The following is a 12,549-nucleotide window of genomic DNA, read 5'->3' as shown; positions in this document are numbered from 1 at the left end:
GAGCAGCTGCTCAGAGCTCCTTCTGTTTCTTCCTTTTTGAGTGGCTGCAAGTGCTCCCAGGATGAGAACCAGGCAGTGAAGGAGCCGATTTATTTGGGTTTTGCTGTGCCGTTCAATTCTGCTCTCTTAGCAGCTGGCTGAGCACTGAAAGAAGAGGTTCTAGGAAATAGGATGCAAGAGCAACAGCAAAGATTGTTGTTATGAAAAGGAAGGAAAGAACGACCCACCCTCTCTGTGCTGTTTTTGGTGTTTATAATCTCGGTAAGACAGAAAAAAGCTTTTCAATAGCTGAGGCTCAGACTTGCTCGTGCCCTGTGCTTCCTCAGGAGGAGCAACCACGAGGCAAAAGCGTCTGGAAGGAGCTGCCAGTGGTGAAACCGAGATTCCTCGGGCTGTTTCCCACTTGCAGGCACCACGTCCTGTGCTCTGGTGACCCCTCCTCACTGAGTCAGAAGAGAGACATCTCCGTGTCACTGGCAGGGGGACAAAAGCCTGGCCTGACAAAGTGGCCTTGTGTTGGTTTTCAAACAGGGGAGGTTGGGTTTAATGACTCCTTTGTTTGCTTGGTGTGGTTTTGGACACTTGAACGATTCGGTGCTGGCAGGAGTCTTGTCTTTTTTTTTTTTTTTTTTTTTCTATTTTTTTTTTAGTTGTTTTGACAGGGAGGAGAAGCAGAGCAAATGTGGAGCAGCTTCAAAGAGGGATTTCACCAAGCTGGTGGCTCGGTGTCTGTGTCCTGCTCGCTGCAAGACGAGTTTCAAGAGGGGAAATTTTGAACAAATTAAACAAATCTGGCTGGTATTGGGTGGTAATTCCCCTCCCTCCCCTCTCAGCATTACTATTCTGCTAAAAAACCCAGAGTAAAACCCCCTTCTTGTGGAAATCCTCCACGTTTTTTTGGTGCAAGCTGCACTCCTCAGTTTCCATTTCTCAGGCAAAAGCAGAGCTACCTTAATTCTTCAGCTTTCCATGAAGTTTTCATCTCAGCAGCCTCAATCTTTGGATAAAAAGGGGCTCATGCAATATTAGTTCTGGAATTTTATCCCAGCAAAGCACAAAAAGAGGTTCTTGAGCTGCTCTATCCCAAAATTTGCTGCCAGGGGCTTCCCACAGGAGGTCAGGGACCTTCTGCTGCCCAACAGAAGCAGAGAATTATGGAATTTCTCAGGCTGGAAAAGCCCTCTGAGACCATCCAGTCCAGGCATTCCTCGTGTCCCCCAAGTGCCACATCTTCAAATCCTTCCAGGGATGTCCCCAACACTTTTGGGGGAGAAATTTTCCCAATATCCAACCTAAACCTTCCCACATTTTGAGGCATTTTCCATCCCATCCAGGCAAAAAAAATTATATATATATTCAACTCCCTGCTCAGTTGAATAACTTATTGAAGGTATCTTGATGCTGAGGATGCTTCTGTGCCTCATGGTTGTCTGCTTAGGAGAGAAATATTCCGGCTTTGTCCTTTGGGTGAGGGCCTGGAGCGACAGGAGAAGGGGGAATATCTGGAATATCCCAGAGGGAAAGCTTAGCTGGGATATTGGGAAGGAATTCCTGGCTGGGAGGGTGGGGAGGCCTCGGAATAGAAGCTGTGGATCCCTGGAAGTGTCCCAGGATGGGGTTTGGAGCAGCCTGGGATAGTGGAAGGTGTCAGGATGAGGGAAACCTTGGAGGGGTCTCAGCTCTGGTTTTATCAAACGATCAGAGCTCCTGCTGCTGCTGTGCTCCTGCAGCTCTGCTCTGCACGGGTTTCCACGCTTATTTTTTAAGGAATAACACTTTAAGGCATCTGTGCTGGGCCTCGTAGGGAACCTCACTCCACCAGGAATCTGGGACAGTGGAGGAGGAGGAGGAGGAGGAGGAGGAGGAGGAGGGGACAGACGGGACTGGGAGCAAAAAAGGAGGTAAAAAACCACTCAGTGTTTAGGCTCTGTGTGGGTCTGAGGAGCTGCCCAGGGAATTTCTGCAGGTTTTCCCCGTGAGTGCCTTTAGCCCTGCTTTAGTCACCTCTGCTGGTGGCGACTTTGGGATTTCTTTTGGGATTTCTCTCCCAAACCATCTGCTAAAAGGCTGCTGTTAATTCTGACCCTTGGGCTTTGTCTGCTCCCAGTGCCCAGAACAGCAGCCAGGATTTAGTCTTGGCTTAAAGGAGGTAAAGCTGAGCTCTGCAGGTGACAGGTGTGTGCTGGAAGGGACCTTGGGCTTTCAGGAGGGGATTTTATTCCTTAAAACATCATTAGGACCAGAGAGCCAGAGGTGATTTGGGCTGGGAGGGGTTTTAAAGCCCACCTCCATCCAGGATGTGATTTTATTCCTTAAAACATCAGGAGAAGCAGAGGTGATTTGGGCTGGGAGGGGTTTTAAAGCCCACCTCCATCCAGGATGTGATTTTATTCCTTAAAACATCAGGAGAAGCAGAGGTGATTTGGGCTGGGAGGGGTTTTAAAGCCCACCTCCATCCAGGATGTGATTTTATTCCTTAAAACATCAGGAGAAGCAGAGGTGATTTGGGCTGGGAGGGGTTTTAAAGCCCACCTCCAGCCGGGGGTGAAGCCTCCACCTCTCTCCACTGCAGGTTATCACTGGGGCACAGGAGATTTGATCTCAGGAGCTCCTGCCACCCTTCCCATGGACAGGGAAGGTTAAAATTCCCCTCTGCAAGATGGAACCTGGGCAACAGCAGGAGCTGGGGGCGCTGAGGGCACCCAGGGGTGTGGATCCTTCACCCCACACTTTAATAGGTGTCCCCACAGTGGGAAAGAGCTTTTTAAGCTTCACCCCTGGAACTTTTTAAGGAAGAGGAACCAGAAAAGTCCATGTTTTCCTCACCAGAATTGCCCCAGTGCCAGGACAAAGGCACCTGTTGGATCCTTGAGCTGCTCCTCTAGAAATTGAGCTGGTTTTTATTAGGGAACAAGCCAAAAATTCCTCCTGGATCATTGAATACTTGAGAAAGAGCTCAGAGATTCCCTATTTTTGGGGTGTCTTAGCAGGTGCAAGGGACCTCCCTGCACCGTGCACAGCTTTTATTCTTTGTTCTGTATAGTTTGTTATTTTCTCTTTAATTAAAACCTTTTTGCCGTTTCCAAACCCCTCCAATTATGCCACTTTGCTGATTTTTCATAAGCCATTTCTCAGAGGCTGCTGGCAACCCTCAGAGCGTGATGACCCTTTTGTAGGGCTAAAACCTCCCAGAAATCACATTTCCTGCTCTGCCTGGCCAGGTCTGCACCCGACAGCCCTCCGTCCATCCAGCAGAAACCCTTCAAAGGATGCTCCGACCCCTGTGTGGCAGGAATTTCTGCTCCAGGGCTGCTCCTCCTGCCCTGCAGCACTTCCAGCCCAGCCGTGTGGTGATGATCCTGGAGCTGGAGCAGCCTGGTTTTCCTGGGCTGGAGCCTGGTGGGAAAACACGTCCCACATGAGGCTTCGCTGGGTGTGGGAGGAACGTGAGCTCTGCTGCTGGGGGGGAGAGGCACAAAAAACAGCTTTTCTTTTTGTTGATTTTGTTTTTTTTCTATTATTTTGCTGAGTGTTCCTTCAAAACAATCCAGGCTTTGTTGGTGAAGCCACAACAACAGCTCGGCTCCTTTCAGTGCAGGGAATTTTAAAAGGGCCGCTCCTGAGCAGACAGCCTCCACCCTTATCTTAGGGGATAAAACAAGTTAAAATCCCCTTTTTTCTCCCCCCCAAAAAAAGACTTTGTGGGAAGGAAGAAGGCTGCAACAAGCAGAAAAAACCATCTAGAAATGGGGAATTTGGGACACAAACACAAGAAGGAACTGGAGTTTTTTTCCCCATTGTAGTGCCAGGCTCTTGTGGTGCCACTGGAAGGGAATTCAGAGGGGATTTAATGCACCCAAACCTCTTTTTTTGTTTTTTGGAAAGGTGGGAAATAAAGCTTTAATGCTTTTCTATATGGAATGGGGAGCTGGAATGAGATGGTTTTTGAGATCCCAAACCATTCTGTGATTCCATGATGAAGAACAGGGAATAATTTAGATCCTTCTTCGTTCGACCCCTGACAAAAACACGGGCAGCAGACCCCTACGCAAAACAAAACAAAAATCTGAGAAAACAAAACAAAACAAAACAAAAAAACAAAAAAAACCCCACCCCCCAAAAAACCCCAAACAAATAAAACCCCACAAAAAAAACCCCAAAAAACCTAAACCAAAAAACCCACCCTCATTTGACACTGAAGATTCTTTTACACAAAATCTGGGCAGACTGAAGGAAACCTGCTTCCTTCCCTATGGCTTCATGTCTGCTTTTTGCCTGCCCTTTCCAGCCAAAAAAAAAAAAAAAAAAAAGAAAAAAAAGGATCTGTTCACTCCTGCTGAGTAACCTGGGAAAAGGCAGCACTTCTCTGCCCAGCCTCGATTTTTTTTTCTTTTCAAGCATCTTCCTTTCACCTCCCCTCTCTGTCTGAGGCTCAGAGTTGCTTCATCAGCGTAAATATTCCGACTGACAGAGCCTTAAATGCCTTTGAAATGTCAGCTGCTTTCCCCTGGGCTCTCTGGGGAGCTGCAATCCAGACCCTGTTCTTGGCAGGGTTTTGTGGCTTTGTCTGGGGGGAGCTGCTCAGGGACCTCCCCAGGGCAGACCAAACCTCCAACCGTGCAGCTTTTTGGGGAAGGGGAAAAAAATTCCCAAATTCGGAATTCTTGGGTGCTTCCAGCACCTCCCTCAGCTGGTGGCAGGGTGTGTGACCCTCTGGCTGCAGGGGCTGAGGTGACAGCAGGTGACACACCTGCTCCTCGCAGCCATTGCCGCCTCCGGGGTTAAAGCAGGGTGGGTGGAAATGCCTTTGGGTTTTGGGAAGGAGCACCAACACCGCTGGTGGCACTGCAGGGGACAGCAGGAGGGAGCTTTTCCCTTCCACATTTGTGGGTTTTGTTTGTTTTTTCCCTTTCCCTGGGTAGGAATGAGTTTCCTGGGCTGGCTCTGGTGCAGACATTGATGGTTTTGCTGCCCTCAGCTGCACTGAGCACATCCCTCTGAGCTCCCCTGGAGCACTCTGCTCTTCCAAAAGCTCCCTCTGCCTTGGGAAGAGAAGTATCTCTGCACACCCTTCCCCTGACTCTCTGTACAATTAGCACTTCAGTGCTTTTTAATTAAGCTTCCCACACTCTCCAGCTCCCATCCTGCTCAACACCAGGCTGGTGCTGTGAGCTCCAGCCAAAATCTCACTGCTGAGGGCACACCGTGGCAGGAATGTCCCCACCTGACATAGTTCACTTTGGTGAGGAGGTGCAGCAGCCTGGGGCTGTATTTGGGATTTCCTCATCACTCTCTAGAACCTCCTGGAAGGTGCCTGTGCCCAGCTGGGCTCTTTCCCCAGGCAGAGAGGACACAGCCTCAAGCTGCACCAGGGAAATAGAGGTTGGATATAGAAATATATATAAATATATTTATATTTATATATCTATATGCTCCAGCCCCTCCACGTCCTTCTTGTCCTGAGGACTGGACACAGCTCTCGAGGTGTGGCCTCACCAGAGCCCAGCACAGGGGGACAATCCCTTCCCTGCTCCTGCTGCCACACAATTCCTGCCACAGCCCAGGTGCCATGGGCCTCTTGGCCCACCTGGGCACACCTGGGCACACCTGGGCACACCTGGGCACACCTGGGCACACCTGGCTGATGTTCACATCCCCCAGTTCCAACCCCCAGTTTAGATCTCATGTTGTCCTCACTGTGCTGAGCTCTGAGCCCAGCTGGCAGGAAAGAGCCATCCCTCATCCCTGGAAAACCACGGCTTTGAGGAGGAAACCCACTTCTCCTCAACGCCTGACCCGCAGCAGCTCACGGGAACGTGTTTGGTGAGGGCAGAGCAGAGGATTTGGGGGTTTTGTTCCAGCCCAGTGACTTCGTTGGCTTTGGTTTTTGTTGTGCTGAAGGCGCCTCGTCACCAGACATGGAGTCCAGCTACGGGGGAGGCCTGCTGGACATGGTGAAAGGAGGAGCAGGGAGGCTCTTCAGCAACCTGAAGGACAACCTGAAGGACACCCTGAAGGACACCTCCTCCAAGGTCATGCAGTCTGTTGCCAGGTAGGGTGCGCCTGAAGCAGGGAAAACCAGGAGCTGCTGAGCGCTGGTGCTGCTGAGCACAGCTCCCAGGGATGCAGGAGGGAGGGGAAAATCCCACCTGATTCCTTTGGTTCTGTCTCAGACCTGGGGTTTGGCCTCAAGGCAGCTTCACGGTGAGCACCCTGGAATCTGGAAAATGCCAGTGAAAACGGAGCAGTTCCTGGAGGGTTCCCTGTGGGATCTTTCTAGTGAACCACCACTTGAATATTTCTTTTGTTATTAGTGTTGATGCCTCTCTTCGCTTTAAAAGGGCCGCTCCTGAGCAGACAGCCTCCACCCTTATCTTAGGGGATAAAACAAGTTAAAATCCCCCTTTTTTCCCCAAAAAAAGACTTTGTGGGGAGGAAGAAGGCTGCAACACGCAGATAAAACCATCTAGAAATGGGGAATTTGGGACACAAACACAAAAAGGGACTATTTTTTTTTTCCCCATTGTAGTGCCAGGCTCTTGTGGTGCCACTGGAAGGGAATTCAGAGGGGATTTAATGCTCCCAAACCTCTTTTTTGTTTTTTGGAAAGGTGGGAAATGAAGCTTTCATGCTTTTCTATATGGAATGGGGAGCTGGAATGAGATGGTTCTATTGGCTGATGTTCCCAGCCCTAAATCCACCTTGGAATGGGAGAAAGGCTGAGGTGACTTTGCTCTGGGGACTCTCCTGGTGTTGTCCCCTGTGCCCAGCTCCAAGGGATAGGGGGCTACAAGAAATTAAGGAAATTTAATGCAAGATCTCAAAAGGTTTGAGGGATCTGCAAAGTGCAAACTGCTGGAGATTTCTCCTGGAAACTGGCACTAAAAATTAATGACAAAAGGGAAAAGGGAGTTTCTTGCAGGTTTTGCATCCAGTTAATTGCATGTGGAGAGGGGGAGGCTGGGTCACTGTCTGCATCTTAAGAGTTCATTTTAAGATGATTTTTCCTTGCGTGATAAGTAGATTTTTCTGAGCAAACACTCCTAAATGTGCTGCTGAAGGGCCTAAAATCTGTCTCCTGCTTTGTCTCTTAGTTACACCAAGGGAGAGCTGGATATTTCCTACATTACCTCAAGGATCATAGGTGAGCTCTGCTCCGTGGAGAAACACCACCTGTAATATTCAGGTAGTGGTTTGCCAGTTTCTGTTTCTCAGAGTTGATGCAGTGGTCTGAGTGTCTGCCAGAATCCTTCACTTCTCCTCTGCTGTGAGGTAGGATTAGGAGAACAGCAAAGCAGGATTAGGAGAAAAGCAAAGCAGGCTCAAACAGAAAAGGTATAAAGATGGGTTTATTAACACACACTTAAAGAAGAATGAGAATCCAAACGAAGCCCTTCAAAATACTCCTCCCTCCCCACAAAGGATTCACTCTCTCACTAACAACAGGAAGAGAGAAAACCTGTGACTTCCAGTCGGTTTACTGCCCACAAAATGGTCTTTCATCAGTGAGACTGAAGTTTCCACCTTTACCAAACGACACAAACCACCACGATCCCAAACCCCAGAATTCCATAACCCCCCTGACACCGAGTAACTCGTGGCCAGTGTCTAACAAGCCACGTGCTCATGTACCAATCCCTGAGGGTCCAGCCTTTCCAGAGAAGTGGCAATAATTAATTCCAGTGAAACTGCCCCTCGGAGGTGTTTTGTAAATCAAAAGGTTTAATAAGGAAAAATAACAAAGGTTACAGAAAACAAATGATAAACTATGCACAGGTGCCTGAGAAAACCTCTGACACCTTGCTGAGACAACCCCAAAAAGCCTTTACTTCCTTTTTTGCTCCTTCCTAAACACGGAATGTTTCAGGAGGGACAACCTGGCTTGCAGCCAAGAGAGGGAGATACAGGGATTGAGGAACAGTGATAAGGTCCAACAGGTGCTTATCTCTTGGCCCTGAGCCCATTATTATCCGAAGGGGCTGGAAGTTTCCAGGTAAACTTCCTAAAATGTCTAGAGGGAAACTGGAACTCTTCCCCTGTTGGGAAACACCAGCTGAGGGTGTGAGGGGGATTCTTTCCTACCCCACCCCACTCACTCCTGGCCTCTCCCTGCCTTTGCCAGTGATGTCCTTTCCTGCTGAAGGCGTGGAGCTGGGATTCAGGAACCACATCGAGGATGTCAGGACGTTCCTGGACTCCAGGCACCCCGACCACTACACCGTCTTCAACTTGTCACCCAAATATTATCGCAGTGCCAAGTTCCACAACAGGGTGAGTGCCTTCCACGGGGGGCAAAATTCCCTGAGGGAATGGGGCAGCAGCTCCCCTTGGATCCAGAGTTTCAGGGGATTAAGGAGCCAGAGGTGTTTTGAAGCTGCTGGGAGTTTTAGCTGGATGGAAATTCAGGGATGAGGAGGAGGTTCACGTGAGGAGCGTTGCACGGAGTGGAGCCTGGGCTGCAGAGAAATAAAGGATAAAACAGAGTTTTACAGCTGCTCCTGCAGAGTGCTGGAACTGCTACAGGAAAGGAATAAAATGAGAAGCCTTTGGGATAAATTATCAATAGGAGAAGGGAGATGGTTTCCTCGCAGTTGGGCTTTAATCAAGCAGGCAAATCACGGGATGGAAATGGGATCTGAGGGGCATTTTTGGCTCTGGTGGCTTTAAAAAGCCACCTGCACTGCCTGGCCCAGTTTCCCTCTCTAAAACCAGAGCACACTCTGAGGCTCTGCTTCATTAATGGCTTTTAGAGGAAAATCTCCCTGAAATGCTGCTGCTGAAATACAAGATTAGATTTAATCTTTCTGAAAACTTCCCGTGCTTTCCCTCTCCCACAAGAGAGTGCTGTGTTTTGGTGTTGTGGGTTTTTTTTTTTTTTTTTTAATTTCTAACTTTTTGGTGCCTTCAACCCAAAAGGCACCAGCAGCTGCCAGGCTTAACCTTCAGTCAGGGTAAATGAATCTAATCTAAGCCTAATTTAGTTTTAATTTGAGGTGTAGCTGAATTTATCTTCAGTAATTGTGATCACCAGAAACCACTCACTGACACTTGAAGCAAATTTCTCGGTGGCCATCAGTAACCAGACTTCAAATGGGAGCAAATGAACAGGGAAGACTAATTAAGAGATATTAAGAGCTCTGAACTTTCAGTCCTGATTGATTTTGGTGCATCGCTGACGCTGTTTGTGGGTGGAGAAAAAATTATCTCCTTCTGAAAGGCCAGCATTAAAGATGTATTGCTGAGAAAAAAATATCTCCTTCTGAAAGCCCAGCGTTAAAGATCTATTCTAATCAGAAATTCATAATTCCTGAATCCCTGGAGTTATCTCCCACCCTATCCAACACCTCAACAAGTGACTTTTAACATCACTCTCAAAGGACAACTCAGTATTGCCTTGGCTCACACAGGGAGAAACTAAAATTATCTCTTAATAAAATATTATGTTTTCAGTTTATGGGCTGGGAAGTCCTGACTCCAAGTGGTCTTCATGAGAAAGAATTGTGAACCAAACAAAACATGAAATAATCACCAGGCTGAGCTTCATATACCTTGCAAAAAACCACTAAAGGGTTCTCAAGGAGGTGAAATCCCAGCGAGCTTTCTGCTGGGATGAGGAGGTCAGCTGAGCTGCACTGAGATCCACACTCGTTCTTTGACAGGAAAAGATTTTCAGTTCCTGCTTTCTTTAGAACTTTCTGCTCCTGAGACCAAAGAAGGTCACCGTGCTGTGGCACAGGAGGGAGATGAAGCCCTGTCCTGCTGCCAAGGTGTGGCTGGGTGGGTCAGCAAGCCCCAGTCTGCCCAGCAGGAGAGGGCACTGGGAGGGTGCTGAGGCACTGGGAAAGCTTTTCCAGAAAAGCTGTGGCTGCCCAAACCTGGGAGTGCCCAAGGATAGAGCTGGGAGCAGGCTGGAGGAGAGGGGAGAGAAGAGAAGAGAAGAGAAGAGAAGAGAAGAGAAGAGAAGAGAAGAGAAGAGAAGAGAAGAGAAGAGAAGAGAAGAGAAGAGAAGAGAAGAGAAGAGAAGAGAAGAGAAGAGAAGAGAAGAGAAGAGAAGAGAGAAGAGAAGAGAAGAGAAGAGAAGAGAAGAGAAGAGAAGAGAAGAGAAGAGAAGAGAAGAGAAGAGAAGAGAAGAGAAGCTCTCATCAGCCTGAGAGCAGTTTCAAAACACAGAACTCCAATCTAACATTAAACAAACCCAAACTTCAAAGCCCCCCATGGGTCACATTCCTGGCAGTTGCTGCCCTGCTGCTCAAATCAAACAAGTGCTGAGTGCTTATTCCCAGAGCTGGAGCATTCCAGTTGCTTTTCCCTAAGGTTGTCTGTGCCGAGTGCTGGCGAGGTTCTGTTTGATAAAAACACCCAGCACACATTTAATTTCCTAATTGCCAACCATCAGGCAGATGTGTAATTAGAGGCAACGTAAATATGTAATTATGGACTGGTGGGAAATGTGTATTATTTACTAGAGAAGTGATAATGGCTTTTCCAGATGCTTGGCAGGGAGGTCTGCTCACAGGATTGTCAGTGGAAGGGTCACTGTAGGAATTCTAACAGGGAAAATCAGGGATGTACAATGGAAGGAATGACTCAAACTCCGGAGGCAGGAGAAGGTGGAGAAGGGAATGGTCACTCCTTGCTCTCTAAACCTGGAGCACTGTTGGATTTGTTCTACAACACAAACCCACATTTGCTCACAGCAGGAGATTGTGGAGACCAGAACTTTCACAGATCTAAAAAGCAATCGGACTAATATCTCATTTGCTGTGGGACAAAACTTGGATTTGCCAGCTTGGCCTGGATCCCACGGGAGCCTTTGGGATCCTGCACAGCCTGGCAGGGCTCTGGCTGGGATCTGGGTGTCTGTTTCTGCTCCAAAATATCGTGCAGGTGTCAGACAGAACCTCAAGTTTTATAAAACCTGGAGCATTTCCTTCCTCTGAGAGATGAAACAGTTCTGGGGATCATGTGGCTGTTTCAGAACATCTGGGCAAATCATCTCCTCCCTTCCCCATTCCCAAATATCAGCTGAGAGAGAGAGAGAACCAATCCTTCAGCTGAGGACAAGCCTTGGGGCATTCCTCCTCTAAGTTTCTTCTGGCCAGAAATGCCTTTTTAAAAGAAGACATTTCAATTAGCAGCAGATGAAAAGGAGATGTCTGTCGAGGGCTGTTTGATGTGCTGCTGGGGACTGCAAGGACTGACTCAGAACCAGCACACTGAGGAACAGGAAGCAGACACACTTTAGGATTGGTGGGGTTTCAGCTCTAAGGAGCTATTCATTTCCCTGGCTCATACATTAACATACTTACTCAGATAGGATTATTATTACTTTTTTTTTCATTTCTTTGAACAGAACTTTCCCTTTCATCAGTTTAATATCTGTCACTACAGGGCTTGGAAATCCTGTGCCACGGAAGGATTCAGAACAACAGATGCTCAGTGCCCTGCGCGAATCAGAGCAGTTTTTAGGGACACGTTGTACAAAAGGCTTTGGAAACCAAGGCGAGGCTGGAGCCTTCTGAAAGAGCCCCTCCAGATAATCTGATGTGAAATGGAAATGTTGAAAGATGTGCAGTCAGGAACAACACGTCAGCCTGATGTTATTTCATTGAGAAAGGTTATTTTTGTCTGCCTCCTCATAAGTCACGGGAGGCACAGCGTGGAGTTACACACGAGGAGGGCTGGAGTAGGCTCCCAGCACACAGCTCAGGGTTGGGAAGGACAAGGAGATTTCTTGGCAGGGAGAATTTGTAGAGCAGGGCTTGTTTAATGTTCTGTCTTGGTTTAGAAGGACAGGTGTCTGCCAGGGAAAGGCAGAGCTTCCCTTGGAATGGAGAATGGAAACCCTCAACTTCTAAATTATTATAATTTTGCAATTAAAGGGCTTTCAGGCAGAGATATGGGAATAGGAATAACAGTTCTTTACTGGGAATGTTAAAAATGCAAATGTAATAGTACAAAAAACCCCACAAACAAACAAAAAAAAACCAAAAAACCCCAACCAAAAAAAATCCTATAAACCCTGCCTATAAATCCTATAAATCCTATAAGCCCTGAGCCCTGTTGGTGTCACCCAAACAAACCTCCTGCAGCGCCAGCCGTGGCTCTGCTGGAGCACAGATGACCCTGGAGAAGGCCCAGCGGTGCTGAGCTGGGGCTGCTCTCCTCTGGGAATCCCGTGCAGAGGCTGTGCTGGGCTCTGAACCCCAGGGTGATCCAGGGGGAATGCTGGGCTCCTCCCCTTGGGCGGGGCCTCTCCCCGGGGGATGATGGGATTGGCTCCGCCCTGCACTGAGCCTGGATGGCCCCTGAACAGCAGATATCCCTGGGGGAGGATGGGTCCTGGAAGGGATAAAGAACCCTGCCCCAGCTGGTTTAACAGCAGATATCTCCAGAGTGATGGGTCCTGGAAGGGATAAAGAACCCTGCCCCAGCTGGTTTAACAGCAGATATCCCCAGAGTGATGAGTGATGGGTCCTGGAAGGGATAAAGAACCCTGCCCCAAACAGTTTGAGCAGATGGCAAACAGAACAAACATTCCTGGTTACA

General features: G+C 48.3%; 1 protein-coding gene across 1 annotated transcript in view; it reads left to right on the top strand.

The window, feature by feature from the left end:
* The window catches only part of DNAJC6 (DnaJ heat shock protein family (Hsp40) member C6), a 35,972-nt gene that overhangs the window by 5,231 nt on the left and 18,192 nt on the right, over positions 1 to 12,549 (top strand). The window contains exons 2-4 of the mRNA XM_066325345.1: positions 5,902 to 6,052; positions 7,095 to 7,144; positions 8,123 to 8,271. Coding sequence (XP_066181442.1) covers positions 5,902 to 6,052; positions 7,095 to 7,144; positions 8,123 to 8,271 — 350 coding nt within the window. The remainder of the gene's footprint in view (positions 1 to 5,901; positions 6,053 to 7,094; positions 7,145 to 8,122; positions 8,272 to 12,549) is intronic.

This window comes from Sylvia atricapilla, chromosome 9 (genome assembly GCF_009819655.1).
Source record: "Sylvia atricapilla isolate bSylAtr1 chromosome 9, bSylAtr1.pri, whole genome shotgun sequence".
NCBI lineage: Eukaryota > Metazoa > Chordata > Aves > Passeriformes > Sylviidae > Sylvia > Sylvia atricapilla.
Note: the sequence above shows the minus strand (reverse complement) of the source record. Positions and strands in the feature narration are given on the sequence as shown.